The 26,917-nt window shown below is 42.0% G+C and overlaps 2 protein-coding genes across 5 annotated transcripts in view; one reads left to right on the forward strand and one right to left on the reverse strand.

Annotated features, from left to right (window-relative positions):
* The window catches only part of RNF216 (ring finger protein 216), a 146,258-nt gene extending 129,316 nt beyond the window's left edge, over window positions 1–16,942 (reverse strand). Inside the window, exons 1-2 of one of the 4 annotated variants that reach the window (XM_045461628.1) lie at window positions 16,767–16,942; window positions 3,406–3,537 (exon numbers count right to left, since the gene is read on the reverse strand). In XM_045461628.1, the coding sequence (XP_045317584.1) occupies window positions 3,406–3,472 (67 nt within the window). In that variant the 5' untranslated portion in view covers window positions 3,473–3,537; window positions 16,767–16,942. Of the gene's footprint in view, window positions 1–3,405; window positions 3,538–15,596; window positions 15,773–15,796; window positions 16,041–16,766 lie in introns of those variants that run through there. The other 3 variants (XM_045461625.1, XM_045461626.1, XM_045461627.1) reach the window with 3 other exon arrangements.
* Window positions 16,943–17,153: 211 nt separating this feature from the next.
* Window positions 17,154–26,917, forward strand: part of LOC123589497 (zinc finger protein 658-like) — a 66,761-nt gene continuing 56,997 nt past the window's right edge. Inside the window, exon 1 of the mRNA XM_045461647.1 lies at window positions 17,154–17,649. The gene's annotated coding sequence lies outside the window, so the exon portion shown is untranslated. The remainder of the gene's footprint in view (window positions 17,650–26,917) is intronic.

Here is a 26,917-nt window from a genome sequence, read left to right on the forward strand (position 1 = left end):
CTCTTGGTGTGCTCATTTCAGTTGGGTACGTTCTAGGAGCAGAAGAGCTGAATTCTATGGGAAGCATATGTTCAATTTTAGTGGACGATGCCAAATAATTTTCCAAATTATGCCAATTTATATTCCCACCAGCAGTGTGGGATGGTACCCGCTACTTCCTGTCCTCACTGGAGCATAGCCATGCTCATTCATTTATATATTATCTACAGCTGCCTTCACTTTTTTTAAAATAATTTTTTAGAATGCTTTTTATTTTTGAGAGAGAGAGAGAAATAAAGACAGAGAGAGAGAGAGAGAGCACACGTAGGTGAGGGGCAGCTAGAGGGGGACAGAGGATTCAAAGCAGGCACTGCGCTGACAGCAGAGAGCCCAATGCCCAATGCGGGGCTCGAACTCATGAACCATGTGATTGTGACCTGAGCTGAAGTCAGACACCTAACTGACTGAGCCACCCAGGTGCCCCTGCCTTCAATTTAACATATAGCTGAGTAGCTGCAACAGAGACCACATGACTTATAAGGCAAAAATAGTGACTCGATGGCTCTTAAAAGTTTGCTGAGCTCTGGTTTAGATTGTTCAGTTAGATGAATCTCATGAGTTTCAAGACTGTACTTTCATTACCATGCAATTAAAAATATTTTCTAATTTCCATTGTGACTTTTTCTTTGAACCATAAATTGTTCTGAAGTGTATTCTTGTTTTCCACGTACAGGGATTTTCTAATTATATTTCTGTAATTGATTTACAACTTAATTCCAGCATGGTTAGAGAACATAATCTATATGATTTCAATCCTCTGACTCTGTTTGGTGGCTCAAAATATGATCAATTTCGGTAAATACACTGGGTGCAGCACCATCTATCTATTATGTCAAATTTGTTGATTATGTTCTTCCATGTTCTATATTCATACAAATGTTTGCATATGCTTGCATCAGTTGGTGAAAAATACATTTAAAATCTCCCACTCTGATTGTGGATTTATCCATTTCTTCTTTTAGTTCTGTCAATTTTTGCTTTTGACACCATATTACTGAGTGTATACAGGTTAGAAATGTTTTATCTTTCCAGTGCAATAACCCTTTTATCATTATAAACTCTATCTTTTTTTTTTTTATTTTTTATTTATTTATTTATTTATTTATTTATTTTTATTTATTTTTATTTAAAAAAAAATTTTTTTTCAACGTTTATTTATTTTTGGGACAGAGAGAGACAGAGCATGAACGGGGGAGGGGCAGAGAGAGAGGGAGACACAGAATCGGAAACAGGCTCCAGGCTCTGAGCCATCAGCCCAGAGCCCAACGCGGGGCTCGAACTCCCGGACCGCGAGATCGTGACCTGGCTGAAGTCGGACGCTTAACCGGCTGCGCCACCCAGGCGCCCCATGAACTCTATCTTAATATTAATACTTTGGGCTAAAATGTCTATTTTACCTGATAACACATAGACATACCAGCTCTTTTTTTGTGCTACGATTTGCATAACCCATCTTTTTTCATTCTTGTACTTTTAACCTTTATTTTACCTTCATTTTAAAGCCCATTTTCATTGCATATAGAATTCTAGGTACATACTACTCAGCAACTAAAAAGGATGTAATTAGTGATACGTGCAACGTGGATGAATCTCAAACCACTCTGTTGGGCAGAAAAATTCAGGCATAAAGAGTACACACTGTCCGGTTCCATTTATATGAAGCAGATCAGCGGTTTCCTTAGGCCAGGAGTGGGGTGAGGACTGACCACAGAGGGGGCATAAAGGAACCTTTGTGGTAGGACAGAAATGGGTGGTCTATGGGTACATTCATTTTTCAAAGCTCACTGAACTATACAATTAAAATGTGTGCATTTATTTAAGTAAATTATACTTCAATAAAGATGATTTAAAAATTAAAAAAAAAAAACTTACAGGGGTTGGCACAATAAAAATTATGGTGAAAACACCACAGCTAATAAAAACAAAACAACTCTGCATGCCTAAAAAAATATCCTCATGCTGGGTGCAAAATACATAAACCTTGTCTCACAGAAAAAAATGCTTCCAAAGTCAGTAATTTCTTCAAAGGAATTAGATGTTCTGAAATTCTGTTCAAGTATATTTAAAACCCAGTTAAAACACTACTACATTAATTTGATATACATGTGGAAAAATTTTAGAAATGATCACATATACAAATTATAGCTAAGATTTAAAGCTTTCTCAATCACAGTGAATTATGGTTACACTCACTACCAAATTAGAATAAACTATTAATAATAAAATTCTAAAAAAATTAGTACTTCTTTTGCATTCATAATGTGCCTAGTTTAAGCATGTTAATTTATTTTTCTCAATATATTTGCTTAATAAAATCTGTTCAACTTCAAATGTTGTCTGAAAGCCAAATGTATATAATTTATACTCTACTGGGAAAAAAATAATCTTCATAAGCACAAAACATTAATAGGCAAAAAACAGCAACAAAAAATGGTATAATTTCTTCCATGGAATCTATACTTGTAAAATATACTTTTTCCCTACTCATCAGCATGAATTTTTTCCTTTCAGCCAAAGTGTAAATGTGAAGTAGGATTTGACAGAAAATTGCATATACATTTAGGAATGTTACATAAATACAGGCTCCTTTTCCTTTAAGAATCAATGAACTTGCCCAAATTTTAAATACTGTAAAATGAATACATGTTCTAAAATTCCCTGTAAGGGGGTGCCTGGGTAGCTCAATTGGTTAAGCGTCCAATTCTTGATCTCAGCTCATGATCTCACAGTTTGTGGGTTTGAGCCCTGTGCTAATAGCATAGAATCTGCTTGGGATTCTCATTCTCTCTCTCTCTCTCTCTCTCTCTCTCTCTCCCCCCCTCCCTCCCTCCCCGTCCTTTCCCTGGTGTCTCTTTCTCTCTCTCAAAAATAAACATTTAAAAATAAAAGAAAATAAACTTCCCTGTAAGGCAACCAGAATCTCCTGGCCAAAAATTAAATTAAGCGCCGTATGAGGGGGCAAAAACGCTCCAGCATCATTTTCAGTACCTCTAGAGCATACAGGCCTGGAGGAGCCCTCCTTTGAAGACCCCATCTCTTCAAAAACAGAACTGCCACTGTTCTTATATTCCCACTTCACTTCCTAAGATCCAACGACTGCACCTTCACAGCTCTTTTTGGCTTGCTCATTAATAGCTTATGAATCCAGTTGTGAGGAAACATTTTTAAACTTCATTCATGCCAGTAGGTATTACCATTTGACACAAAGTTTTAGACCGATGAGTCCATTACATCAGATGTTCTGATGTCTAAAAATGAAACGTCTCTGGGTTCTACGAGGTGCAAAATAGGTTCATTCCAAAGACTATGTAACTGTAACATAAAAGGAGAAAGCAATGATGAAAGGAAGAAAGTGAGAACACTTACCTTGTCCCCGGTGGCAGTGAAAGTTGTTCAAGTGAATTACCTCTTCATTGTTGTTTCCCTCTGCCATTTTCAAATGCAGACATATACATACGTGCTTGCTAATATCTGAACATGGTGACTATTCAAAAGGGTCTGAAAAAGAAAAAAAAGAATATTAAGAATGAGGGATTATCGAAACTCTTCCCACATATTTGGTCAAGGTAGCATCCTAAGCTTATGGCGAAAACACCACTAAAGAAAATAATAAAAGAATGCATAACAAAAAAGCTAATGGTGGGGGAAAAGAATAATTAAAAAATAACTAATTACTGCATAAGAATATATAAAAGAGGAATTAAGGATTAAAGAACAGATGGAACAAATAAAGAATAAAAAAAAAATACACTTAAAAACTCCATTATAGCAACCTATAGAATGAGAGGAAATATTTCCAACTCATAGTATCTGGTAAGGGGTTCAAATACAAAAATATACAAAGAACTCCCGCAACTCAATAGCCAAAACCAAGTAATCCAACTTTTAAACGGGCAAAGGACCTAAATAGACATTTTTCCAGTAAGATATTCAAATGGCCAACAGGTACATGAAAAGGTGCTCAGTATCACTAATCACCAGGGAAATGCAAATCAAAACCACAAGCTATCATCTGAACCCTGTTAGAATGGCTATCATCATGACCTGAGATGAAACCAAGAGTCAGACACTTAACTGACTGTGCCATCCTGGTGCCCCCACCAGAGAAATTAAGAATGAAAGGCAAGTCAACAGGAGAAAAAATCTGCAATACACATAACAAAGGGCTCTTATTCAACAAATATGAAGAATGCTTACATGCTGATTGAAAAACAAACCAGACAACTTAAAGGAAAAATGAGCTAAAAGATTTGAACTCCCAATGTTGAGTACCTTGAGGAAACCCAAAAGGCCAGTAAACAAATGAAAAAGTGCCCAACATTATGAGACATCAGAGTAATGTAAACTGAAACCACAAAGGAATTCTGACAAGATGGCAGCACCACAGCTTTTGAACTAAGCTTTTATTTTCATCTAAAAACAAAAAATTCCAGGGCGCCTGAGTGGCTCAGTCGGTTGAGCATCCAACTTCAGCTCAGGTCATGATCTCATGGTTCATGAGTTCGAGCCCCACATTGGGCTCGCTGCTGTCAGAGTGAAGCCTGCTTTAGGTCCTCTGTCCCCCCCACCCTCCACCCCACCCCACCAGCGCTCTCTGTCTCAAAAATAAACATTAAAAAAAGAATTACAAAAATTCCAAGTTAGAAAAAAAAAAAAGCTAAGAATAACTTAAACCCCAAAATATGAGCCCGTGAGGACAAATCACCAAGAGCCACGTGATCTCTGAAGTACCATTTGTGCCTCAGAAAACACACGGAATCATTCAGACGTGAGGATAAGCCCCAGACAACCAACAGGTATCCACTGAAAAGCACACAGGCTAATCTGAGAAAGCTGTGAACACCAGGAAGGGGTTTGCTCAGCTCAAAAGTGGGTGAATGCACGGGATGCATGTTGAGGTCTGGGAGGAGTGAAGCAGCCTAGGACCCAGAAAGTTTCAAACCTGATCTAGCAGGGCTCCCTTACAAGATGAAAAGCTGGGAAGAGTGACATTGAGTAAAAAGAGACAACAGAAAGAAAGGAGAGAAGGCAGGTCTACATGAGAACAGAGGACAAAGCCAGGAAATCTCAAAAAGCAAAGTATCGTATTTTGAACACTGCATGAAAAAGGAGTTCGGTGAAGCTAGAAAAGCTATCCCAAACTACTCTCCTGGAAGTCCAAGAAAACCAATTTCATTACAAATGAGCAAAGAAGAGAGCTGATGTCAAAGCTCATATACAGTTCTAAGAAAAACAAGAAGCAAAACAACATCCCTATAATTAATGAATACATGCCAGGAAGAGGAGACAACCTAAAGGACACTAAAAAAGTACACAAGCCATAAAATAACATAAATCAGAACTAAAAAAACTCAAATGGAATGACAGCTCTCAGGAAAGAATTAGAAATAAAAGGAAAAAAAGCTTTAGGAGTGAAGACAAAATTAGAAGGAACACAAGTGTGAATGAACAGAACACATACTGCTTAGAAGAACTAAAAGGTAAAAGGAGGAAAGTTTTAAATAGAAAAATAAAGAGACAAAGGAACAAATAATCAAGGCCAAGACTGTCTAACATAACAAACAGCAGCTGTTGAATAACTCAAAAGGGAAGAGAATACTAAAAACTGAAATGTAAAAAAAAATTTTCCAAACGTGAAAATGTTGAGGGGCGCCCAGGTGGCTCAGTAAGATGAACATCCAACTCAGGTCATGATCTCACAGTTCATGTTATCGAGCCCTGTGTCAGGCTCTGCCCTTATGGACGAAGCCTGTTTGGGATGCTCTCTGTGCCCCTCCCCTGCTTGTTTACATTCTTTCTCGCTCTCAAAATAATTAAATAAACTTAAAAAAAAAAGTTAAAAGACCACATTTTGAAACAACCCCGTATATACCTAAAACAAAAAACACCTCACCCAAAATGACAACCATCAAGACACATTCTAGTAAAATTACAGGACTTTAAAGAAAAGAGGTCCCTTTAGGACCTGGGCTTGAGACATATAAAAGAATGAAAATTAGATTAATAATAGACTTTGACAGTGATGCTTTATGCCATTAGAAAATGGAGTCAAATTCTTTTTTTATTTTTTTTTTTTAATTAAAAAAAAATTTTTTTTTTCAACGTTTATTTATTTTTGGGACAGAGAGAGACAGAGCATGAACGGGGGAGGGGCAGAGAGAGAGGGAGACACAGAATCGGAAACAGGCTCCAGGCTCCGAGCCATCAGCCCAGAGCCCGACGCGGGGCTCGAACTCACGGACCGCGAGATCGTGACCTGGTTGAAGTCGGACGCTTAACCGACTGCGCCACCCAGGCGCCCCAAATTCTTTTTTTAAAAAATGGGAGCCAGAGAACACCTGGGTGGCTCAGTCGGTTGAGCATCCAACTCTTGATTTCAGCTCAGGTCATGATCCCAGAGTTGTGGGAGTGAGCCCTGAGTCGGGTTCCACACTAAGTGTGGAGCCTGCTTGGAATTCTCTCTCTCCCACTCTGCTCCTTCCCCTTTCAGTCTCTCTCTCAAAAAAAAAAATTTTTTTTAAATGGGAGCCAGATATTTTCTATCCAGCAAAAATAATTTCTAAGAAAAGGGGCACAAATTTATCAACATATAAGAACCTATGGAATACTGATTGCTTCTACAGGTCCTTCCTGAGGAATTGACAGAAAAATAAACTTCAGGCAACCAAAATGACTAAAGACACCACCACAAAGACTGGTAGTGAACATTAAATGTGTAATTACTTGTAGCACAAAGATTAAATGCTAACTAAAATCTAATAATACAGTACAATTATAAAAACTATGGGGAGGGGAAGCATATGCAAAATTTTAAAGGAATGTAATCATATTGGTTGTGATGTTCTGAGACTTTCATTCTGATAGCTGTGTGCGTATAAGATAAAAAAAACTAGTAGGAGTTATGGAATATTCTAGTTCTATTAATCCCTATGTCCTTGAGAATCAAGATTCTCCATGTGGAAAAAAGAAAATTTTACTTATAGAGAAGTAAAACCCTAATAGTCTTAAACTTAAGTTACAAATACTAGTGTGAACGAAAATATTTTAGTTCTGTACAAAAAAAAAAAAAGAAAGGCCTGAAAATAACAATTTACTTGTAGCAATCAGCATCTGTAGTGCCTAGATCATGGTCTTGATTTAAAAGTTTATTTATTTGGGGGGGGGGAGGAGGGAGAGAGAGAGAGAGAGAGAGAGGGAGAATCCCAAGCAGACTCCACACCATCAGCGCACAGCCCGATGTGGGGCTCAAATTCACAAACCGTGAGATCATGACCTGAGCTGAAACCAAGAGTCAGATGCTTAATCGACTAAGCCACCCAGGCGCCCCTAAGTTATGGTCTTGAAATACTATTTCCCACCAAAAGAAACCAGGGATTTTTGGGAGAAATTACTAATTCCATATCTGAAGCAAGAAATGTACAAAATGAGCCTACAACATCTTGTCCCATCACATATCATGGAAACTATCAAAAACTACCTATCAAAGACTGGGTCCTGTCAGAATAACTCAAAGAAAAAAAAAGTTCTGAAGAGGTGCCCATTGGCCAAACATACAACATTCTGAGCACCAATAAACGTAGTAACATGACATGACTCTCTGAAGAAAATATATACAAGAAAGTGTTCGTAATTATTAAAAAAAATTTTTTTTAATGTTTATTTATTTTTGAGAGAGAGAGAGAGAGAATGCAAGTGGGTTGGGGCAGAGAGAGAGGGAGACACAGAATCGGAAGCAGGCTCCAGGCTCTGAGCTATCAGCACAGAGCCCGACACGGGGCTCAAACCCACGAGCCATGAGATCATGACCTGAGCCGAAGTCGGACACTCAACTGACTGAGCCACCCAGGTGCCCCAATAATTTTTTTTTTAACAGGTCATTTTCAAAGTATGATATCAACCGATACATTATCTTTAAAATTGGTAAAATCAAGGCACAGATTCAGGTATTTTCTTGTCTTTCCTATATAAACTATAAATCACTGGATAACCAAATAGAGGGTAAGAAAATGGTTTCTTTATAAAAATATTCCAATATCAATTAAAAAATTCAATTAAGATACGATCATTTTGTAATCCTTAATGAATTACCGGATCTAGACCTTGCAAATCACTGGCTGCTAACATCGCAGAGACAAGACAAAAGCGCATTCTGAGAAAAGAACACACTACTAGCTACAGCCTTGTGAAAGAGATTGAACCAGAGTTTGGTGAAGGATCTGGACTCAGCCACATTTTTAGAATAGAAGCTCGAGGAAAAAAATGAAATTTTGAACTGCACCCTAAGCATGCAATCCAGACCATGTATTCTCAATGGGAGTGCTTTTGCAAGAGTGTGAAAAGACTTTAAGGTGTTACAATGGCTTGTGACTCTTCAAAATTCAGTTTCACCCAGCAAAATCTCATTCCTTGGTAATTAATGGGGAGGGTTAGGGGGAAAAATTGTCTAAAAAGGCTCTCTCTATAGGGGAATGATAATTTCTTAGAAGTCTGATGAACACATATTTAGGCTCTGTGAAACTACGGGTCAAACAGTTCAGGTTCAACAACAATTAAGTTATAAGGAAAAAAGAAAAGGAATGGAAGAAGAACCTTAGATCTAAAACATACATCAAATCTTTATTTTTTTTAATCTTTTTTTTAAGTTTATTTATTTTTGACAGAGAGAGAGAGAGAGAGAGAGTGTGTGTGTGTGTGTGTGTGTGTGTGTGTGTGTGTGTGAGCATGAGCTAGGGAGGGGTAGAGGGAGAGGCAGACACAGAATCAGAAGCAGGCTCCAGGCTGTCAGGACAGAGCCTGATGTGGGGCTTGAACTCACAAGCCGTGAGACCATGACCTGGGCCGAAGTCGGACACTTAACCGACTGAGCCACCCAGGCGTCCCATATGCATCAAATTTTTAAAATGAGTTTATAATACCTAGGGATGTACTCTTGGATGATAAAACCATAGAGAAATACAAGAAAATGACTATAAAAGTCAGACTAATAATTTTAGGGGGAAGGAATGAGTTATGATCAGGACAGGATATGTGGGAGGGTGCTGGGGGTGGTCTATTTTTTAAACTGGGTGGTGAGTACAAGCATCTTATACTTCATTACGCCATACATTTGTTTTACGTGGTTCTAAATATGGTGTTTTAGGGGCATCTGGGTGGCTCAGTCGGTTGAGCGTCCGACTTCGGCTGTCATGATCTCACAGCTCGTGAGTTCAAGCCCCGTGTTGGACTCTGTGCTGACAGCTCGGAGCCTGGAGCCTGCTTAGGATTTTGTGTCTCCCTCTCTCTCTGCCCCCTAACCCACTCACATCCTGTTTCTGTCTCTCTCAAAAATAAACATAAAAAAAATTCATTTAAACATGGGTGTTTCATTTTGAAGGGTAAGAAAACCCTCACAAGATATTATATACCCACAGAATTGCTAAGGGGCACCTGGGTGGCTCAGTTGGTTAAATGTCTGACTTCAGCTCAGGTCATGATCTCATGGTTCGAGAGTTTGAGCCCCGCATTGGGCTCTGCGTTGACAGTGAGGAGCTTGCTTAGGATTCTCTCACCCTCTCTCTCTGCCCCTCCCCTGCTCACTCACTCAAAATAAATAAAAAATAAACTTAAAGAAAAAATATGATAAAGTCTGATACTTTATCATAAATTGTAGTGGAAGATGATATGCTCTGACCCAACAGCCCACCACTAGCAATCTAGATTATAGAACTTTTGCTTATATGCACCAGGTCTATGTATAAGAATGTTCACAGCAGTATTTTTCTTTTTTTTCTTTTACGTTTATTTATTTTTGAGACAGAGAGAGACAGAGCATGAACGGGGGAGGGTCAGAGAGAGGGAGACACAGAATCTGAAACAGGCTCCAGGCTCTGAGCTGTCAGCACAGAGCCCGACACGGGGCTTGAACTCATGGACCACGAAATCATGACCTGAGCCGAAGTCAGCCGCTTAACCGACTGAGCCACCCAGGCACCCCGGCAGTATTTTTCTAAGAGCCAAAAACTAAAAAGGACTCACATCAACGAAGGAATGGACAGATATCCAGTGCTATGTTCACACAATTAAAAACAATACAAAAAAAAAAAAAAAAAAAAAACCCAAACCATTGTGAAGTCACACACACAACATGGATGGACCCCAAGACATAAAGGTTGAGTGAAGGAATCCAGACATAAGAAAGTATGTATTGAATGACTTCATTTAGATAAAGTTTAGTTTAGGCACAGGCCCAAGCTCAGTCTGGGGTGAAACTTCTTTGTGTGTACTGTATTTCACAATAGTAAAGTTAGGCAAACAAAAGCCATTATAAGAAAAAAAAAAAAAAAAAAAGAAGTGGTTGCCTCTGTGAAACAGTAGTTGGGGCGTCATGAGGGGAGAACTACTTTTAAATCTTCCTGCACTTTGATTTTTGAGCCATTTTCTTGCTTTAATTTGATGAAAGTTAGGAAAATGAAAATAATTAAGAACGAAAGGAGGACAGTTCTAACTGCCATGGGGCCCTTTTAGTCCCAAGATCCTATCTATAACCCACCCACTCAATGTTTTTCCTTCTAAGAAAATCTCAATTTTCTTTGCCTTCCTGGGAGAAACCACGTGCTTTAGAGAAAGTAGGTCCCCAGACCCTGGCTTCTCATTAAATGATGTCTACAAAGACTTAAAAGTCAAATTAACATTAGAATTTTTCCAACTTAGAGAATACTAAGTTGTGTATCAAGACTTTTTAAGTCTTACAACAGAATTCTCTGGTTATCTATACCTGGACAAAGGTAACTCAATTTTTAAAAATTACAAATCTCACTTGAAATAATAATTAGGACATCATTTACAAAGAGCACAGGAGAAAGGTAAGAGCTCTGATGTCAAATTTGAACTGCATCTATTCAAGAACTTTACTTTTCTTCCAAATACAATTTTTTAAAAGTATTCTGAACACTTTATTCTACTAGTCAAGTTTCTTGTTTCAGCACAAAGTTCCTTCAATTTTACGACAGAAATCCAACAGAAACGTGATTCATTTTACATCTACCTAATTTAAAATGTCAAACTTGTGGTTGAACAGATTACTCGTGGTGCTTTAAGAGCAAGATTCTGCACAAATGAGTGGTACATAAAAAGACCCCAAGTTGCAGTGAGAAAAGGAGTCTGACGATAGAACTCCTCCTCCTGACTAGCTTCTCTGCAAAGGTCATGTCCTCTCATTCAGGCTTCAGATTAAACTACCTAAGCATGAATGCTGGTTTCACCATTTAGTCAATCAGTGACTGCATAAATTGCTTAATTTCTTGGACCTAGTTCATTTGTGAAATGAGAATAGTGGTTTTAAGATGAACTGCATTAAATATATGAAGTGTTTAGCACGGTACCTGGCACACAGCAAGTGTCACATTATGACTGTTATTTCCTATAATGAAAATAGCTATTCTTACCTTGCAAGGCTGTGGTGGAAGATGAAATCAGAGGCCATTTGTAAATGGTAAATGCCAACAAAACAAGAATTTTGTTATCCCAAGTACACAGATGTATAGTGTTTATTAATTAGTCGGTGATACATACAAACGTTGGGGGAGGGAAGGGCTTTATTTTCCTTTTCCAGGTTACTTTTTACTAGTTTTATTAGAACTATCCACAGTTAAACTTTTACTTCTTTCTATAAGAAACTTCATTTTTTCTGTGGAAGTAGGTTCTTGATCAAACAGCTGAAGAAAATGGTTAAATCAATGTGGAATCCAGAAATTGGAAATGCTACCTAAGAGAATATTTTATCTTGCCTCTTCCTCGTATTGTAAAAATTTTCGTATGTACATTTATGACTATACTCTATAGTCAATAAGGCAGTTGATGCTTCCAAGCCAGAACCAAAAATTAGCATATATTTCATCACTTCATTATTCCGTGGAGAATCTTATGTAGTACTACTATACTGTAAAAACTTAACAAAATTAGATGACAATTCTGTTTTCTCTTCTGCCTCCTACAACTATTTTTCAAATCCCCTTCTTTTCCTTGGGTGGATGTATCAACATATGAAAAAGTCCACATCTGAATCATGTTCTCCACATGTCCTTGACTATCTTATTCATAGCTGTATTTCCTGCATCTCACACAGTGGCTGAATGAATGAGTGGCTCCAAAAACATCTTCCTCTGTCAGAGTCCGGAGCTGTTCAACAGAGCCATACAGAACCAGAGTCTGATTAAGAGACCACAATCAGTTCATCAGGATTTTCTTCAACTATAAATAATCTTCTTCTCATTCTTCTATTCATGTTACATCTCCATTTTTCCTTCTACAGGTTCCTAATATAATACTGCATGGTCCTGGGGTTTTGTAGTGTTACCACTTTCCAGAGTAATCTCCATCAATGTGTCGGTCACTTCTGCAACACTGATTTTGGGGTAATAAAAGATGTTTCCCACTTAACGAGTTAATCTCTTTGGCCACTCCAGAGAAAGGTGGGCAAAGCCGAGCCAGGCATAATCTGGGAGAGGCTGCCATGCCCATGTCATACCGCTCCACAGCACCTCTTCCCAGAATGGTTTCTCAAGTGTCTGTAAGTGATTATTGCTCTTCATTCACATTCTAGCTTCTCATCTTAACCATTATTTGGATATCTATTTATTGTAAGTCTGTACTAACAGTTAATCAGCATTAAATCAACAAAACAAAAAGTTAGTGAGGTTATTACTAAGTATTAAGTTTCAGGCAGTTATACTTTTTTGCTTTCTTATACGTTCTGACTTTTCTAGATGATAAAGAGTTCAGCAAATATTTATTATGTTCTTGCCACATAGTATAAAAAAGTTGTCATGCATCACAGGAAAACCCAACATGGATCTTGCCTCAAAAAACTTGGGGGAGTCCGGACAGTGAGAGAAACTATGCACACAATTAAGTACACTACAAATTAGCACAACAGAATGAAGTATTTGTGCAATAAAGACACTACCCCAGTTGGGAGAGGGCAGATAGGTAGGGAAGCTTAGCCAAGATAGCTGTATTTAAGCTAAACTGAATGCTGTGCTAGTTCCAAACTTTGCTTTTAAGATAACTTTTTTTTTTAATGTTTATTTATTTTAAGAGAGAAAAAGGGAGAGCAAACGTGTGTGCTCGCAAGCAGGGGAGGGGCAGAGAGAGGAAGAGAGAATCCCAAGCAGGCTCCCCGCTGTCAGCACAGAGCCCAGTGCAGGGCTGGATCTCAGGAACCACAAGACCATGACCTGAGCCAAAATTCAGAGCTGGACGCTTAACCAACTGACCCCCCCGCTCCACCCCCCACCCAGGTGCTCCTAAGAGAACAGCCACTTCCACCTAGGGCTCCTGGAGCCCAGAAACACCATTAAGAATTCTGACTACCCTGCTGGAGAGATCACACGGAAAGCCCTAACTTCACGTGGAGAGAGAAAATGTGGCTGAGCCCAGCCTCCCAGTAGTCCCTGACAAGGCATGGGAGTGAAAAAGCATTTTGGAAGTAGAACCTCCAACCCTACCACCTCTACTAGCAACATGTGGATCAGAAAAAAACAGCCCAGGTTAGCCCTTCCCTATCTCCTGACTCACAAAATTGCCAACAAATGAAACTGTATTAAGTTACTAGGTCTGGGGGTGGTTTGTTATGCATCTATGGATAACTGAAGCCCGGCTCAAATTTTATTTTCTAACCAATGGAAAGCAATGCACAAAGTTGTACTTTAGGAAAATCAACCTCACTACGATATGTAAGACTGTACAAATATCTGGTAGTAGGAAACCCAGAAAACAAGAGGCAGTGAAGTATGAACTAGAGGTAACAGTAAGCAGGACGAGGAAAAAAATACGATACCAACCACAGTTAGATTCTAGGGGACTTTTGTATGTAAACAGCCATCGGGAAAGAGGAAGAAAGGAGTCAAAGTTGACCTAGATGTTGGGTGACTGGAGGATGGTGATACTATTAAAAACAAGGAATGGGGCACCTGGGTGGCGCAGTCGGTTGAGCGTCCGACTTCAGCCAGGTCACGATCTCGCGGTCCGTGAGTTCGAGCCCCGCGTCGGGCTCTGGGCTGATGGCTCAGAGCCTGGAGCCTGTTTCCGATTCTGTGTCTCCCTCTCTCTCTGCCCCTCCCCCGTTCATGCTCTGTCTCTGTCCCAAAAATAAATAAACGTTGAAAAAAAAAAAACAAGGAAGGTAGTAAGTTCAGAATAAGAAAACACAATGTGCACAAATTTTAACATGTAGACAAAATAGCTCAGTCAGGTGAGCATTCGACATTTGATTTCAGCTGAGGTTATGATCCCAGCGTCAGGGGACCAAAACTTGTGTTGGGCTGCAAGTGAGCATGGAACCCTCTTGAAATTGTCCGTGTCCCTCTCCCCTGCTTACTTGCGCTCTCCCTTAAAACAAAACAAAACAAACCCTCTTGTTAGTCTTTCTACAATAGGAAACGCTTTAAACCAAAAATTAAACTCAACGATCTTCCGTGGGTGCACTAAACAGTTTAACATATTAACCTTAAAATTTTCCTCAAATGTCAACTGAAAATTGGTTCAGAAATTAGATTAAGCAAGCACATCCTCATCCACAAGAGGGAAAAAAAATCAATGTTTTCAATGATTTTTTTTACAGTTCAACCCTCCATGAACTCATGAATACAGTGCCCCTGCTACCCCACAGTGCCTCCAGGTTCTACCCTCTGATGTATTTTCCTATACCACTAAGGGTTTTTTTGTTTTCAAATCACAAAATCTCATCATGGTAGAACCAAAATCTCATGGCCTGTGAAATGGGGTCTCGCATGATCCTTGCTGACCTAGCTAACCTCACCTGACACCTCTCCCCCATTCACCATTCCGCAGGGACAATGGTTCAGTACTTTGAACATGCCATGCTTCCTCCTCTGGTTGACTGATGACTTTTCACTGCCTCCCGGACCAAATTAACTCCATTCATCCTTCAGTTTCTCATTTTAAACGACTTCCTCAGATAAACCTTTCCCGACCATCCCCAATGACAACATATCTCACCCCTTCAAAGTGGCTGCCACAATAACCTACACTTACTTGGGAAGCTATGTTAAATCGCTATCTCCTCTGCTAACATCAGTTCCAAGATCGTAGGACCCTGCAGCTTATTCATTCCATAGCTACAGGACATAGCACGCCGCCTGGCACAAAGCAAATACTCCAGAAGACCTTTCTGAAAAAACATCATTTACAGACATAGCAGAATTATTAGAAATACGAACTATGGAAGCAAACTGAGGTGGAGTCCCAGCTCTGACCCAGTTCTGTGACTCAAGAAGTTATTTTTCAGCACCTCATTTTCTTCCTTTTGAAACTAAGGACAATAACAGAACCCCCATCATTGAAGATTAAGAGAGTTTTAAAGAAAATGCTTAAAACGGTGTCTAGCACACGGTTAGCATCATGTTTTGTCTCACTGACAATGAAGATAAAATAACATTGCCAGGCAGGAGAATTAATCCTGAGGTCTGCAAATATCTCAACACAGTCTACACAGAATATAGTGAACGCTCGTTAAATAGTAGCTATCGGAGTTGGCAAACACAGGCCCACTCAACTACCTTATTTCATAAACTTGCAGTCTCCTTGACTCGTATCTCAACTTCCTTTATCAGATTCCTCCATAGGGGCTGGAAGGCTTCTTTCGCTTGCTGCCGCTAGGCTCTATTTAAGAGTTAAGGTGATCCAAAATCTGGTCCCAGGCTCCCTAGCTGTTTCCTCCGGTTCACGCCACTCCCTGCCCCCAGCCCCAATAAATTACCTATAATAATAAAGGGAACAAAGCAAGGTTGTTTCTTTGCGGTCTTCAGGCAAGCGTGCAAGACTGAGGTCGGTCCTAAAATCTTCCCTGTCCTCTCCCAGCTCCCAGCAGGGTACAAAAATCTTCTCTTTGCATTAGCAGAGTGCCTAGGACAAGCTGTACCCAGGAACTTATCACATTGTATTGGAGTTATTTACAAGGCCCCCTGGCTGGTTTATATCGGACCCTGCCGGCGCTCAGGGAGCTCTCGCACGAGACTGGAGCGGCCCGAAGTTTCGAGACGAGCGTTCCACACAGCATTCAGCCACATCCCACGCGGGAACAGCGGTCTCGTTCACTGCGCGGCGCTCCAGGTACATTTGACGGGTTCGCGTTCCCCGCGCTGCAGAGGGTTTTGACGCACTTGGATGTCCCCGCAAGGGCTGGGTGGGAGTCGCCGGCTTTCTCGAGAAGAGAGCCCTCCTGAACCGAGTCGGGAGGGTTTGGGACTGAGGCCCGGCGCCCCTAGGCCGGGGGCGCCGGAGTTCAAAGTCATAGGGCATCGCCGCCCGCGCGCTCCAGGCCGCGCTCGGCTCCACGGACGCCGCCTCCCGCGAGGTGCCGCCGGGGAAACTCGGTCTTTCGGCGCTTTCGCCTTCGCGCAGCAGGCCGGGGCCGGCCCGCGAAACTTCCCGAAGTGGCGGGAGCGGGGGAGGGTCCGCCGGCCGCCTGCGCCTTTGTGGCTCCCGCCTCGCCGCCGGCCCCACTGCTCGCGTCCCTCGGCGGCGCCCCGCGCGGCCCCGGGCCCGCTCGCGTTGGGGCGGCCGCCGGGCCAGGCCCGCGCCCCCGACTCCTCGGCCCCGCCGCCCCTCACGGCCGAGGCCCCCGCCCCCGCCCCCACCCCGGGGCTTAATGGAGGCGCCGGGCGGAGACGCCACTCGCCTCACACGGCCTGCCGAGGAGCTGGACGCGCCCCGCGGCCGACACTTACTCGCCACTCAGCTCGCCGGCTCGCCAAGCGGGCTCGGCGGCCTCTGTCGCCACGGCTTTTAGTCACCGGGAGCGGCCGCCGACAGCTTCGTCGCCGCCGCCTCCGAGGCTGCCGCTGCACTCCTTCCGGCCCCGCCGCGGCTTCACCCCGCGCCTGCGCACAGCGCCCCCTCCCGACTAATGACAGGAAGAACCATAGAGGCACGCCGGGTGCTAGGGAGGAGGGACCTGGGGAGTAAGACCATAGAGAGGGACGCCTTTCCGCTCACCACCCAGTGAGTCTTGACTCCCCCACGGGGTGGGAGGATGAAGGGAACTGAGGTACCCTTCCCGCCACCCTAGGAAGTGTCACCATCTCCCTAGAGATGAATAGGTCGGGGGTGGGGGTGGAGGTGGGCAGAAACAGGTGCCCGTGAAAATCCGCTGGATATGCATTTGTTTGCACCTCTTGTCTTTGGCAAGTCATTCATTCAATACGTATTTTCCGGAGAGGTTCCTGTCAGCCAGGCACTGTTCTAGGAATTGGGGATACAACGGTATGGAGGGTCCCTGTTCTCCTGAAGCTTATGTTTTAGCGGGTGGGTATATAGCTAGGGAACTCGCTAACTAGTAAACTAATGAACTAAAATACTGGTTCGGGCAGAAAGTGTTCAGGGAAAGAAAAAAAAAAAAAACACGCATAGGAAAAATAAAGCAGCGAAAGGGATAGAGCGTGATGTGATGAGGATACCGGTGTGGTCAGGGAGTCTTCCGAAGAGGGGACATTTCAGCAGAATACGGAATGACATAAGGAGGTGAGAGCGATGGTGACCACCTGGAGGAAACACACTTCAAGCACAAGGGAGATGCCTGGCGTGTTAGAAAAACAGCGAGCCTGCAGTGCGGTGAGTGAGACGAGTGTGGTAGGGAATGGGGGTTGGCCAGGTGGTAGGGGGCCAAATCATAGGTCTTTTTTTTTTTTTTTAATCTGTATTTATTTATTTTGGGGGGGGGAGGGACAAAGAGAGGAGAGAGAGAATCCCAAGCAGGCTGCACACTGTCAACACAGAACCCCACATGGAGCTCCATCCCACCAACTGTGAGATCATGACCTGAGCCCAAATCAAGAGCTGGATGCTTAATCGAATGAGCTACTCAGGTGCCCTCATAGAAAGTCTTGATAAGAAATTTGATTAAAAAAACCTTTTTTTAAAATCTATTTCGAGAGAGACAGCGTGAGCAGGGGAGGGGTAAAGAGAGAACAAGGATCTCAAGCAGGCTCCTGCCTGCCAGCACGTAGCCTGATGCGGGGCTGGAACTCAGGAACTGTAAGATCATGATCTGAGCTGAAACCAAGAGTTGGACGCTTAACCAACTGAGCCACCCAAGCGCCCCAGAATCTGGATTTTCTTCCAACTGTGATGGGAAGCCACTAGAGAATTGGGAATAGAGGTGTGGGCTGATTTTTCCGAGAACGTTTTCCAAAGATGACCCTGGTGGCTATTTGAACAACAGACTCTAGAGAGCTCAGAGTAGAAGCAGGAATGTGTTAGGAAGCGATTGAGGGAGTCAAAATAATTATTACATGATGGTGACTTTAACTAGGATGGTCAGGAAGGAGGTGGTGAAAAATAATCACATTAGGGATTGATTTTTTTTTTTTTTTTTTTTTTTTTTTTTAGATAGAACAGAGACATTTGCAGGTGGATTGGATGTGAGGTGAGAGAGAAAGGAATCAAGGGTAACCACAAGGTTTTTGGCATGTGCAACTGAGTAAATGGTGGTTCCACTCACAACTAGGGGGGGAAATTGGGAGGGACAGGTTTTGGTCGGCCTAGGAAGAAGTGAACGTGTTTTGGACGCATTAAATTGCCAGCTAGACCTTCAAATAGAGATGTCAATAGGCAGTTGGATATATGAGTCTGAAGCTTCAGAAAGACAGGATAACTCAGGCTAGGGATTTACAATGGGGGGTCACTGAGATATGGATAATGTATAAAGCCATGGGACTGGCTATACTCATACCTAGGGAATGAGTAGATAGAGGAGAGAGGACGGAGCTCAGGGTCACTTCAACGTGTACCATGTAGAGGACGGTGCTGAGGAGGAAAGCCCGGTGAAGGAGAAGGAAAACCAGGAGCGTGTGATATCTCAGAGGCCATAGAGACAAAGTGTTCCAAGAAGGAGGAAAATTATCGGTGTTGACAGATGCTGCTCAGAGATGCAATACGACGGAGCTGAATCTCAGGGAAACCAGAAGGAGGGACATTGGCTGAGAGTGAGGCCGGGTACAAGATCTTGCAGTTTTGTAAAGGAGAGAGACAGGATGAGCTGAATGCTGTGGCCTTGCTGGCTCTGGAGTTCTGTGGTCAGAGATTTAAAGTGAAGCCAGGCAGCAAGGATGTGGGGCTTTCTCCAGCCACCCACTTAGATGCAGGGGGAAGAAAGGAGCTGGAGACAGTGGGTCAATGAGAGGTATGCTTGACATTGAGATTTTGGAGATGATGCAGTTGTTGGTAATGATGAGCCAAGAGATCGCTGAAGCCCCACGACGAGGGTGCCTGAGGTAGAGAGGAGGCGTAGATCATCGAAGGGCAGGGATTAAGAAACAAAGGGCTGGGTGTAGATAGATTATATAAGAGGATATTAAATCGTCAAGAAAGATGTCAGAAACAGAGGTGGGGCGTGGAATAAGACAGTTCCTAAAATCTTCAATGAATGAGGAGGACTGACCAGCAGCCCAGCAGATAGTTGCCCAGGAAAGAGGGTGGTATGGTTTCACGGCACGTGCTTTGAAGATTCAGTTAATCGTCATTGTTGTTTTTGATTTGCTGGTCCTGCTCCATCTTCTCAAAATGTCACAGAGGAGCCCACATCTGCCCTGTCACTGAACCACAAAACAGCAGAGCAGGAAAGGGAACAGCCTTTAACAAACCTCAGACTTCTGAGCAGTATGGGAATATCACAATTTTTGCCTAAGTGACCTATTGCCTATAAGTAATATTTTGTTCTTTAGACGGATTAATTTTTCGTCAAAATATATTTTTTTAGGGGGGGCCTGGGTGGCGCAGTCGGTTAAGCGTCCGACTTCAGCCAGGTCACGATCTCGCGGTCCGTGAGTTTGAGCCCCGCGTCGGGCTCTGGGCTGATGGCTCAGAGCCTGGAGCCTGTTTCCGATTCTGTGTCTCCCTCTCTCTCTGCCCCTCCCCCGTTCATGCTCTGTCTCTCTCTGTCCCAAAAATAAATAAACGTTGAAAAATATATACATACACACACACACACACACACACACACACACACACACACACACACAGTGTGGATAGGGGAGGGGCAGACAGAGAGGGAGACACAGAATCCGAAGCAGGCTCCGGGCTGTCAGCACAGAGCCTGATGCGTGGCTCAAACCCACAAACTGTGAGACATGATCTGAGCCAAAGTCAGACGCTCAACCAACTGAGCCACTGAGGTGCCCCAAAATATATTTATTTTAAAAGGGAAAACTCATTTCCCTCTATAAATAGAAAACAAGTCTCACTCTCCATAATGCAGAAAGTGACCATAAAAATAGGTTCCAGTAAATAAAACAATGTTACTGACTTCCTTTTTTTTCTTTTTTTTTTAAAGTTTTTTTATTTAATGTTTATTTATTTTTGGAGGAGAGAGAGAGAGAGACAGAGCGTGAGCAGGGGAGGAGGCACAGAATCCAAAGTAGGCTCCAGGCTCCGAGCTGTCGGCACAGAGCCCGACGTGGGGCTCGAAACGGGAGATCATGATCTGAGCCAAAGTCAGACCCTCAACCGACTGAGCCACCCAGGCACCCCTGTTACTGACTTCTTAAAAAGTTATAATTAGAGGAAACCAACCAATAAACCAGCCAACCAATAAACTGATAAACCAACCAATAAAATACAAGTAAAAATGAAAATCAAGGATAGATTAATAGAACTCAAAGTAAGCTTCCTTAAGAGAAGGATGGCAACCTGATACTTACATAACACCGTATGTTAACTAATTGGAATTAAAATAAAACTAAAAAAAAGAAATGAGGGGGGCCTGCATGGCTCAGTTGGTACAGCGTGTGACTCTTGATCTTGGGGTTGTGAGTTCTAGCCCCATGTTGGGTAGTACTTAAAAAAATAAAATAAAATAAATTTTAATTTAATTTAAAAAAAGAGAAGGATGGAATAGTTTGTGAGCAGTCAGCAGTATTAAGGGATTTTTGCTCCATATTTTTATTATAAGGAAAAATGTTCTATGTCAATAAGAGGAGTCACTTTTTTTTTTTCTTTTTTTGCTTTTAACGTTAACCAGCACCCAAAATCAGAAAGGGCAGAAGAGATCTGCCTGCAGACAAAACTATTGCCCAGAGCAATGCTTTGCTACTTTCCTGGGAAGAGTTTTCCCATGTATGGAAACTCGTCCCATGTGTATTGGCTATACTTCCGTGCAGTTATGGTGGAAGGTGTGCAACATAAGAGCACTCTGAGCCTTCCAGAAAGCTGGGGTATAATTCATACACCTCTGTGAGTCATTGCAGCACTGCTTCCTGTATTTCATTTTCTGGTTACAATTAGTTTAATGTGCCTGCCACCTGTAAAATCATTTATAATCGTAGAGGACTGCCATTTCCACACTCTGTATATCATCCTCACTCCCAAGAGCTGTGAGTATTGCCATCAGTTTTATCTCGATGAAGCCGTGCTAGTCTGGCCATGGAGGAAATTATTCCTGAACTCGATCTGCTTTCAGAAGCAGTAATTTCCTGCTATTCTAGCGCATTGCTTTTTTTTTTAATCAGTGTTATTGCAGAATGATTTATATGCAATACGACGCGCCCACTGTAAGTGTACATTTCTGAGTTTTGACAGATTCATGCGCCCACGCATATAACCTCCGCTGCAATCAAGATAGAGATCATTCCCATCACCCCCAAATATTCTCTGGTGCTCCTTCCTCAACCTGTAGTGGTTGATCCACTACCTCCAGCCCTGGATGCTAGGCAACCACTTATCTGCTTTCTGTCACTTTAGATTAGAATTGCTTTTTCTGTAGTTTCAGATAAAGGAGATCATAAAGCATGCATTCTTGTGTCTGGTTTCTTCTGCTCAACATATGTTTATTCTCTCAATTTTTATTGTGGTAAAATGCACACAACAAAATCTCAAATCTTAACCATCTTTAAGCGTATGCCTCAGTCGTATCAAATGTATTCATAATGGATATTGTGCAAACATCATCACCATCCATCTCCATAACTGTTTTCATTTTGCAAAACTGAAATTCTGTACCCATGGGACAAGAGCTCCCCATTCCCCACTCCCCCCCCCCCAGCCCCTGACAACGACCTTTCTACTTTCTGTCCCTATGATTATCACTACTCTAAGTACTACGTGTAAGTGGAATCATACAGGATTTGTCTGTGACTGGTTTTATGTCACTCAGCGGAACATTCTCGAGGTTCATCCATGTTGTAGCATGTGTCAGAATTTCCTTCCTTTTTAAGGCTGAGTAATATTCCATTGTGTGCCTTACCACATTTTGCTTATCCATTCATCTGTCAATGGACATTTGGGTTGCTTTCATGTTTTAACCCTTGTGAATAATGCTGCTATGGACATGAGTATACAGCGATTTCTTTTTTTTTTTTTTTAATTTTTTTTTTTCAACGTTTATTTATTTTTGGGACAGAGAGAGACAGAGCATGAACGGGGGAGGGGCAGAGAGAGAGGGAGACACAGAATCGGAAACAGGCTCCAGGCTCTGAGCCATCAGCCCAGAGCCTGACGTGGGGCTCGAACTCCCGGACCGGGAGATCGTGACCTGGCTGAAGTCGGACGCTTAACCGACTGCGCCACCCAGGCGCCCCTACAGCGATTTCTTTAAATTCTTCTGGATATATACCCGGAGTGGAATCACTGGCTCATAGGGTAATTCTGTTTTTTTAACTTTTTTTTTTTAAGAGAGAGAGAAAGAGCACAAATGGGGGAGAAGGGCAGAGGGAGAGAGAGAGAGAATCCCAAGCAGGCTGCATATCCAGCATGGAGCCTGACACAGGGCTCGATGTGACAATCCCGGGATCACGACCCAAGCTGAAATCAGGAGCCGGACACTCAACCGACTAAGCTACCCAGGCACCCCTGGTAATTCTATTTTTAATTTTTCAGTAAACATCATATTGTTTTCCACTATTTGACATTCCCACCGACTGTGTACGACGGTTCCAATTTCTCCATATCTTTACCGATCTTTACTATTTTCTGTTTTTTGTTAATAGCTATCCTAATGAGTATGAAGTAATATTATAGTCCTGATTTACATTTCCCTGATGATTAATGATCTTTAGCATTTTTTCACGTGCTTATTCACAGTTGTATATTTTCTTTGGAGAAATGTCTATTCAATATTTTGGCCATTTTTATGTGGATTTGTTTCATTGCTGTTGAGTTTCAGAAGCTGTCTGTATATTGTGAATATTGATCCTTTATCAGATATATGATTCCCAAATATATTCCCCCATTCTGTGGGTTGCCTTTTTAAAAAATTTTTTTTAATGTTTATTTATTTTTGAGAGACACAGAGACAGAATGCAAGTGGGTTAGGGGCAGAGAGAGAGGGAGACACAGAATCAGAAGCAGGCTCCAGGCTCTGAACTGTCAGCACAGCTTGAACTCACGAGCTGTGAGATCATGACCTGAGGTGAAGTCGGACGTTCAACCGACTGAGCCACCCAGGTGCCCCATGTGGGTTGCCTTTTTTCACCTTGTTGATATTGTCTTTGATGCACAAAATTTTTAAATATTCACGAAGTCCTGTTGGTCTGTTTTTAAATAGACACCTATACCTTTGGTGTCACGGCCAAGAGATCTCAAGATTTGGCAATCTATAATTGTCAGATCCAATGTCATGAAGCTTTTGCTTATTTTTTTAATTAATTAATTAATTAATTAATTTTTAAGTAGGCTCCACACCCAACGCAGGGCTTGAAATCACAACCTTGTGATTAAGAATCAGACGCTCTACCAACTGAGCCAGCCAGATGGCCCTAATTTTATAGTTTTAGATTTTCCTTTTAGGTTGATCCATTTTTATATCACTTTTTTTATATGGAATTCTGTAATTCTTTATTTTTTTTTCTTTATGCCAGGACCACACTGTTTTGAGTACTGTAGCTTTGGAGTGAGTTTTGAAATCGGGAAGTGTGACTCCTCCAGCTTTGTTTTCCTTTCTCAAGATTGCTTTGGCTATTTAGGGTCCCTTGAGATTCCATATGAATTTTAGGATGGGTTTTTCTGTTTCTATTAAAAAAAAGTGTCACTGGGATTTTGATAGAGATTGCCCTGAATCTGTAAGTTTCTTTGGGTGGTATTGACATCTTCACAATATTAATACTTCCAACCCATGGACATGGGAGGTGTTTTCATTTGGTTACATCTTCTTTCAGCAACGTTTTGTAGTTTTCATTGTACAAGGCTAGGTCAGCATATGTTTTTGGGGTTCCTCCACTTTGCGTGTGCCAATGGTTTATTCCTTTTGCTGCTGAGTAGAATTCCATTACACAGCTATAGCACAGTTTGTTCCTTTACTCACCAGATGATGGGCATTGAATTGTGTCCAGTTTGGGGCTATTTTGAATAAAGCTGCTAGGAACATTAATGTACACATTTGGGGGTGGATATCTGTTCTCATCTTCTGGGTGTGGAATTGCTGAGTCATGTATTAAGTGTCAAACTGTTTTCCAAAGTGGTTGTACCATTTTACTTTTCCCCTGGCAAGGAATGAGAGTTCCAGGTGTCCCTCATGGTCACCCACAGTCTTTAATTCCAGCCATTGTAATGGACGTATAGTGGTGTATTGGTGTGGATTTAATATGCATTTCCCTGACGGCTAATTGTGTTGTGCATCTTTGCTTGTGCCTTTTTACATCTTCTTTTGTGAAGTCTTGGGTTTCTTGTTTGTTTGTATTGGCCCATTATTTTTTTTTCAAAGATTTTATTTTTGGGGGTGCCTGGGTGGCTTAGTTAAGTGGCCGACTTCAGCTCAGGTCATGATCTCGCAGTCCATGGGTTCCAGCCCCGTGTCAGACCCTGTGCTGACAGCTCAGAGTCTGAGCCTGCTTCAGATTCTGTGTTTCCCTCTCTCTTTCTCTCTCTCTGCCCCATCCCCACTCAGAATCTGTCTCTCTCCCTGTCTCAAAAAAATAAATAAACATTACAAAAAAAATTTTTAAAGATTTTTAAAAGTAATCTCTGTACCTAACATGGGTCTTGGACCCACAACCCTGAGATCAAGAGTCACATGCTCTAGTAACTGAGGTGCCCCTCGGCCCATTATTTAAATTGAGTTGTTTGTCTTCTTATAATTGAGTTGTAAGAGTTCTTTTTCTATTTTGGATATGAGTCCCTAAGTAGTGTGTATATTTTCTTTCACTCTCTTGCCTTTTCATTTTCTTTCTTTCTTTCTTTCTTTCTTTTTAATTTTTTTTTTACGCTTATTTATTTTTGAGACAGAGAGAGACAGAGCATGAACGGGGGAGGGGCAGAGAGAGAGGGAGACACAGAATCAGAAGCAGGCTCCAAGCTCCGAGCCATCAGCCCAGAGCCCGACGCGGGGCTCGAACTCACGGACCGCGAGATCATGACCTGAGCTGAAGTCGGACGCTCAACCGACTGAGCCACCCAGGCGCCCCTCATTTTCTTTATATTTTGACAACATAATTAACAAGTTTGATCTAATGAACATATATAGAATATTACACGCATCAGGGGAATACATGTTACCTTCAGATATGTATTTATGAAAATGATTATGTACTAGATCATAAAGCAAGCACCAAAAAATCTGATAAACAGTATTTATAAGAAACATTAATGGTAAAATAAATGGAATGTACCATGTTCAAGAAAAGGATTACCCAATAGTCTAAAGATAATTTTCCCCCCAATTGACGTTTAGATATGATGTAATCCCAAACTAAATTTTGGAGGCATTTGTTAAACGAATTACAAAATTTATACAATAATGCAGAGCGAAAAAAAAAAAAAAAACCCAGTCAAGATACTTCTGATGAAGAATAAGGTAAGAGGACTTACTCCACTGGATTTCAAGACATTTTATAAACACATAGTAAGTAAGACAGTGTGGCAATAATAGAGGAATAAACCGGTGGGATAGATCAGAGAGCCCAGAAACAAATCTACACATACGTGGAAACCTGACATATGACAGCTGGTATCACAGGGAGAAAAAGGATGCCCTCATCAATATATGATTTTGGTGCACGTGGGTGGCCCAGGCTCAGTTGGTTAAGCGTCCGACTCTTGGTTTCAACTCAGGTCATATCTCATGGTTCATGAGTTTGAGCCCTGTGTCCGGCTCTGTGCTGATGGCGTGGAAACTGCTTGGGATTCTCTCTCCCTCCATCTCTCCGTAACCACCCCCATGGGTGCACGCACACACACACACACACACACACACACAGTCTCAAAATAAGTAAATAAACATTAAAAAATAAAATTAATTCTTTAAAATATGTAGATTCTTGAGACAACTGATTATCCGTATGGAAAAAAACAAAGAAAATAGATCCCTCCCTCACACACACACAAAAATCAACCGCAGGTGGAAAAAGGGCCTAAGCAAGAAAGGCAAAACTTTGAGAAAAAAAATATATAGGAAAAGAAACAATTCTTCAGGCATCCAGATGAAAAAAGGAAAGCTCCTGGTAGCCAAATTGCACAACCACAAATGCCACCTCTGGTCCACATGACCTGACTTCCCTTGTTCCTGCTGAGGCGTTGAGCCCGATAGGTGACCCCAGTTGCTCTCTGCATTCCCCAGTTCTGCGAGTTATTGCTCAGCTTGACTTTCTTGCATAGGCTCCCGGGGACCTCTGTAGCTGCAGAGTGTGACAGGATTCTCAACGGAGCCTAGAGGGTAGCAGGAGGAGAGGCTGGCAGGAGTGGGGTGGGACTGCCTTTGCATTTTCTTAAGAGTGTCTTCTGGGGGCACCTGGGTGGTTCAGTCGGTTAAGCTTCAGCTCAGGTCATGGTTTCACGGTTCGTGAGTTCGAGCCCCACATCAGGCTCTGTGCTGACAGATCAGAGCCTGGAGCCTGCTTCAGATTCTGTGTCTCCCTCTTTCTGTGCCCTTCCCCTGTTCATGCTCTGTTTCTGT

Source organism: Leopardus geoffroyi, chromosome E3, assembly GCF_018350155.1.
Source record: "Leopardus geoffroyi isolate Oge1 chromosome E3, O.geoffroyi_Oge1_pat1.0, whole genome shotgun sequence".
Classification (NCBI taxonomy): domain Eukaryota; kingdom Metazoa; phylum Chordata; class Mammalia; order Carnivora; family Felidae; genus Leopardus; species Leopardus geoffroyi.